General features: G+C 38.7%; 1 protein-coding gene across 1 annotated transcript; it reads left to right on the top strand.

The window, feature by feature from the left end:
* Positions 1–580, top strand: LOC117139038 (glycine-rich protein 5). Its single transcript, XM_033301140.1, has 2 exons — positions 1–56; positions 216–580. Exons 1-2 carry the CDS (start codon positions 12–14, stop codon positions 435–437), a joined length of 267 nt encoding a protein of 88 aa, XP_033157031.1. The 5' UTR covers positions 1–11; the 3' UTR covers positions 438–580.
* Positions 581–6,955: the final 6,375 nt, after the last annotated feature.

The raw sequence follows: 6,955 nt of genomic DNA, 5'->3' as shown, positions 1-6,955 counted from the left end.
CTCTACTGACAATGAAACTGGCAATGTTGTCCTGGATGACTTGGGCGATGCTTTGGGTGAGATCTGAAATCTGCGAGTAAGTTTTCCGAGAGGAGTAGAGCTATCTTTGGAAAATCGTGTGGTTAGAACTTTTTAGCTATAGCTGATCCTCTTGGGAGTTACTTTTGGAAATACCCAATGATCTATTGTCTATTAAGCAAGCTACGTTCAATTAGTGCATCGCAGAGGCTCAAGTTCCAGGTCAACCCGAGGCTATGGGTGCCGCCCAAGGGGGCTTGGGCGCAGCGGCGGGGGCGGGCGGACAATTTGGAGCTCACAGCGGTGGAGCGGCTAAAGCCGTTGAGGACGGACCTGGAGCTGGGATGGACGTCGGCATTGGAGCGGGCGCCGAGGTGGGTGCCAGAGCACGTGCCGGAGGCGCTGGACGTAGACGATAGGGCTTTTCTATTTGTTCTGTCCGTTTACATTTTTTCATTGGGAATACCACCTAGAAAAAGAAAGTACAGAGCTTTATTTATTTACCGCTGCTTTGTTAAATAATGTCAAAATTTGTATATCACTCCACACACTTGTCGGCGACAAATTTTTTTTCCGGCAGCTCAGTGTTGATTCGAAATAGCGGTGCGTCGCGACGCACTCTATACTCACTCTAAATAAATGTAAAACAAATCAAATACAAACCGCTTTGGCAGTTTAAATTCCATTTAATGCCCTTTGATGAAATATGCCTCAAAATCTGCCGATTGTATCGCATGCGCAGATATGTGCATGCTCCTGGAGGCAGTATCAGAAATTGAAAACTCATAGGCGAATGCTAATAATATCAAAAGAATTTCTACATAAAACATGACAGTCACCGACCTCAGCAATAACAGCAATTTCAAAATGGACAGCAAGTGAAAAGTGTTCTAAAAGGTAAAAGCATTGCATTGACATGTATGCCTCTGCTCTTTTTAATGTAACATAAGTTACCCAGCACTTGTGTAAAATTTGGGAAATGTGTTCCCCCCTTAAACATGGGAACAAAACTTTGCCTTGCATAAGAAACTGTCTTCGACACGAGCCACGTTTGGTGACCTACCTGTCTGGCCACACGCCCTTTAAGATAGGAATTCCTTTACCTGTCCAACCTCTTGACAGCACTAGGGTCCTCCTTCGGTATTAAACTTGAGAGTGGTCACGTGTGAGGCACCGGTGTGTTGATATAATTGCCAATAACGATTGCCGTACAGAGCAATCGCTGTGCTCGTTTACCTGTCTTTGAAAATTTATTTTGCTCATACATACTCCTATATATAGCTATATGAAGAAGGCAGTCCCGTGCCAGAAAATCATTATATTTCTCCAAATCGGTAGTAAAACTTTTGCTTTGTCTTATCATTTCTAAAAGTGCGCAATAGCAAAACTAAGTACAAAAAAGTATTAACTTTTAAAACGACGTGTCCCAAATCGACTGTTTTCTTCTTCTTCAACGTCATATCGACTTTTGCGCCTAAGCAAGGCGTTGAATTTAATTTTTTTAAGACTTATTAACACCGTAATGACTTAGGAATATAGAAGACGGCGTTGAAATGGGAACAATTTTGATGACGGACGGGAGGAAAATTGTACTCGCCACGCGTGTTTACATTATAACTGGATAGAAAGTACGTATATATAATGCAATAACAAAGTAGTTTATAATTGCAACATTGATTCTAATGACACAAACAGCAATTATATTAACACTACTTCGAGCCTTAAGCGCCAATAGAATCATTCGTTCGCCCTGTTAATAACCTCACCAGTAGTATTTAATATAAAATGCCAAAATTGCGTTCTATGAATCGATGCGGACTTAATTAACGTAAATGTTGCTCTTTGCCGTTTTCTATTTGTATCTGTCAGATACTTTTTCACTCCCGCATGGTTTATAGATTGGGCATTGCAGCCGGGACAACAGCATAAGGAACATTTTAGGTTACTCCCTAGTTTATGGTGCCCAACAGAGTAAGAAAATTGGATAGCTGTAATTTCGCCTGCATAATTAATAATTCGAAAGAAAAGTGAATGTTACAAACGGGGAAGCTCGAAAATATCAAGTCACAAATGTCGATTGTAACAATTCACTTATTTAATTTATTAGGCTGTAAGCGCAAACACGTTCCAACATATTTCAGGCATTGCATGGTTCTAGACGAGGTTGTCCAAAAATCTAATTTAAAACAAATTTTCTCGAGGGTAGACTCGCGAAGTGATTCGCTCGAGCGGTGCCAATTAACAGTGTGAGTGTGCGGTCCAAAATGTGCCGATCCCCATATAGAAACTTCTATTTGCGCTCGTGCAATTGAAGATCGGATACGAGGTTTTTTGGTTTAAAAATAGCCATCTCAATATTTATTTTTGGTCAATCTATCCTATTTAGTCATTACCTGATACTCTATGTCACGCTTCCGTCGCCGCTTCTCACTTTGATGTATATTTTTAAATCCCACAAAATACTTGAAATCATTTTTAAGCTAAGTGATTTTTTGTGTCTATAACATAAACATCAGCCCGGCAGCAGCGGCAATCCAATCCTAGAATACGAAACTCATCCAAGACTGATAGAATATGATAGAATGGCAATTTATGTAGTGTGCCAGAATTAACAACAATTGAGATAGTTCTTCCAAATTGATTTTATTGTGTGTTAGATTACTAAAAATTTGATTATTATTCAACGACGCAGTTAAGTAAATTAGCTTACCTAGTTTGTTTATAAGCATACAAATAAATTATTTGCTTTGACAGGTATAATTATTTATTGTTTTTCTTAACTTAATTTATTCACCTATTCCAATTTACAATTGTAATAACTTTCTTTATTTATAAATTTATTGCTTTTTTGGTTGTCTGAAATACATCTTTCGCCAAATGGTTTTCACGAAATATATGATTTTTATTCATGTTTCTATTGCTCGGTTATTTTTTTTTTTAAATAAACCGCCATTCCATACAAAGACAAAGACAGTCCTAATCAACGTGAGCTTATGTCATTATCGGTGGCGGAAGAAATACAGACCAGGACTTACTGGCCAAGGGTATCAATAATTTTTTCATGCTATGTGCTGGATTGCAAAAAGCCAAAACCAAAACAATTAGTTTTAAATATTTGTGACCGAAAATAGGATGCTTTAAATATGTGACTAATATGTATTGACACAAAGAGAGCTTAAAACGACTGTTTATAGCATGAATGAAATATCACCCAAAGGCAACCTGTCGAGTTTGTGCTTTTTAGATTTGCTTGCGATTCTTTTTCTTGCTCTTTCTCTCTGACACACGCGAATAAAATTGTTTATGATTCGCTTTGGCGCCCTGTCACTTATTAACGCTCTTATCTATCGCTGGCATTAAAACTTTCCGAAGTCGCTGATGATCGTTTACGATCACCGAACGAAGACATGAATCTGGGAACTGATTCGAGGTGAAAGAACTTTTAGCGGGTCTCTGTCGTGGGGGAAGCTCCGTTTAGAAAACCACCCAAATAAATACCTGTCCAAAATAAAGAACCCTCTTCCAATAGATGAGTGCTCTTCGTTTTCCATTTTGATAGTATCCTAGTATTCTGTTTGTGTTGATTTTTAGAAAAATATGAAATTATTTTATGAAATTATAATAAATAAAATAATTTACTTTCTTGTTAAACTCAGCATCTGATGGCTCTGCCACAAAGCCTTTAGCTAGTGGAAGTTATTTGTTATCACTTCTGAGAAGAGGGGCGAGGTCTGGCGAAAACATTTGCTCAACTCATTGGGCTTTCTCGACTTCGGTGAGTGGCACCGCCGGTTTCATCGATTTGTTGTGGAGTGGAGGAAGTGGTCTGTGTTTTGTCCGGTGACTGCCACATGGCACATGGAGCCATGACTTGATCGCACGTGAAGGCCTTCGACGCAATCGCAAAATGCGGAAAATCCACTTCAAAAAATTTTATAGAATAGTTGCCTGGCGCTTCTTAAATTTGCATAAATCTTTTCTGCCTGTTCACTGGCTTTTTGTTCATTAGTTTTCAATGATGTGTAGTATTGCGCTCTTTTTTCAGCGTGTGTGCGGTGTTTTATTGCAGTTCGGTTTGCGCTTAGTCAAACATTGAAATGCAACAGCGCAGATCTCAGCGTTTTTTGCTATTACAGTTATTTGTATTTCTGGGTTGTCTGTCATTTGCTGTAATTTTTGCTGCTGTCAAAACTATTTAATTATTTTTTCCTTATTTATTGTAAGTATTACGTTATTTCCTTCATGTTAGTATTAAAATGCCAGCTTCTCGAGCCTAATCTTTTAAATTTATATTTTCGAAGGCTACTTCCTCTCATGTCGACACAATTTTTTTTTTTTTTTTTTTTTTTTTTTATTATAATTTTATTAAGGCATACGGGGAAGCGGAGGGGGGTCACAAAAACCCCTTTGTGACCTTGGTCTCCCTTGGGGCACTAGTGGTGATATCAACGTGACACAAAAGTGATGTACCCGGTTTATAAAAAGTACGTATGTAAAAAGTAAAACAAAATCAGCTATATTTAATTGTTCCATAAGTACGCAAACGTTGGACAAAATCACTAGCACGCCTCGTGGCATTATTCAAGGCACCCCAAGCATCACTCATACGTCACGTTGGACGGGCGGGCAGACTTGCTTTCAAAGTGTCCATCAGTGTGTTCCCATATCAAATATCGTAGGACGCTTGCTGATCAATGGAAAGCGTCAAACGCTGACGCCCAAGCTGAATAACCGGTTGTACATGCACCACCCAACAACCAATATTTTCATCGCGCTCGGCACCAACCCGCCACAGTGGGCTACAGGGTCTGGCCGTATGTTTTGATGTCGGATGTGAACATAAACACTCGTGGACAAAAATATAGATGCACACACCACAAAATGCGCGCCCACATATAAAATGCCAAACAAACCTGTACACTGCAGGAAGTTTTGATTTATAATTAAACTTTATGTTATCTAACAAATCCCATTTTATACCGCGATACTAGAGTCCAAATTTAAAAATTTGGTTTGACCTCTTTTTTTGCACAATTATTAAAATTTTTCTGCGAGTGCTGATTTCCTACCACGTGCGCCTCCACTTTTGTTTGACCGCACGCGCAAAACTTTGCTGCCATATGCAAGACATCATGCGAATTAATGGGCCGCACATGGGCAATCCGAGATGATCCGTTGGATACTGGATGAAGGCATCTTTGCTGATGATGATGATGATTTTTGCGAGCGGTGGGCGTTTAAAAAAGCATTTCGATCCATTTTTAGATTTCATACAGAACGCTGCTCCCTTTCGACTACTCTGATTTGCCTGAACTACTATGCGCTGTCCCAGTCTGGCGATTGGGTGCTTTCGCGAATTCCATTCCAATACAATACAATGCAATATCTAGTTTGGAGGCCGTCGCCCCCTTTTGGGTATACAAGGTATCGTATTCTGCTTACCCATCAGCATGTTTTTTTCTGTAGCGCGTGTGCAGGTTGTTTGATTTATTTGCTGACTTTGTCTACATTTGTCTGGCTGGAGTAGTGTGCAGGGAAGGGACAATCGGTGATGATTATCCCAACAACGATTTTGCCAATTTGGCGCGGCTTCGGAAATGTTATTAAGCATTCATCATAAATTTTAGCGGAGTTGGTGTAAAGTTGAACTAGTTTAATTTATTTACAACATAATCGGATATCACGCCATTTCCGATTTAATTATTTTTAGATAATGTTGTTGCCTTTAAAGTCAATGTTGTGGGAAGTCTTGAAAAGCTAAATTCATATCGGAATCTGAGCTGTGTGAACAGATGAAATGTAGTTTCAGTTCCCCTTCAAAAGCGCTGAGAGTTAAACTTGTAAAGTAGGTTTATTGCCACCGATCTTGGCCAATTTGTGACGAGTTCTCAGTACCCGTCATCCTCTTGTTATTTTACTTTTTGCCCCGTTCTCAGCTAAAATTTATGGTGTGGGTATTGTGAGGTGTAAACAAAACTGTTAATAGTCTACCATTTCTTTTTCATCGTTCGTTTTGCCATTTATTTATTGTTTCATTTTCTTTGTTTTCCTGGTTGGTTTTGTTACAGTCCGATCGGACACGTGCCACACAAAATACCATTGACCCCTTCCATATTGACAAGACGAATCAACCGAAAGTGTTGAGCGTCTGTCATCGCTTTTAAATAGACAAAATGGTTGAATAATTTAATTTTGAGTTCCGCCACTTTTCTCGTAATCTGTCGTCAGTGTAATTATTCTTCAAAACTGCTATGATACTTGTGGGATTTTATCAGTTGCAAAAAAGACACTGTGACATATCAACAACTTTACCAAATTATACTTTTTCTGATAACCACGGAATATGTTTGTTTATATCCACATCGTATGAGGCGCGTGAAATGGGAAAAAAGTGCGATTAAATCAAGTCACACGAATATTGTTCACGAGTTTATATTATGGTAACGTTATTAATTTCGTCAGATTTGCTGGAAGTCGCTTTTCGACTTTGGAAGTTCCCCGATTGTGTTGGTTGTCTTTATAATTGTTTGGCTTCAGTAAACAGAGCTACAAAAGACGACGGCTTAGATGAAATGCAGAGTTTAATATTTTCATATTATGTATGTATATAAAGATCTCTTCCGGCCAAACCAATCTTAATGAAGTTTTAGCCTAAACAAAGCAATAATAGCATCAAAAGAAATCACGTACAAATAATCAAAGAGTTTGATTCCTTTTAGCCCGCCTTACTCATATTTCACTGTCATAATTTACGTCAGAGCCAAAAATTTCTTTGCTTTTTTATACGCGTTGCTCGTAGATTAAAAGGGTATACTAGATCCGTTAAAAAATATGTTACAGGTAGAAGGAAACGTTTCCAACCCTATAAAGTATATATATTATTGATCAGAATCACTATCCCAGTCTAGCTGAACATGTCCGCCCGTCTGTCCGTATG

The sequence above is a fragment of the Drosophila mauritiana genome, chromosome 3L (genome assembly GCF_004382145.1).
Source record: "Drosophila mauritiana strain mau12 chromosome 3L, ASM438214v1, whole genome shotgun sequence".
NCBI lineage: Eukaryota > Metazoa > Arthropoda > Insecta > Diptera > Drosophilidae > Drosophila > Drosophila mauritiana.
Note: the sequence above shows the minus strand (reverse complement) of the source record. Positions and strands in the feature narration are given on the sequence as shown.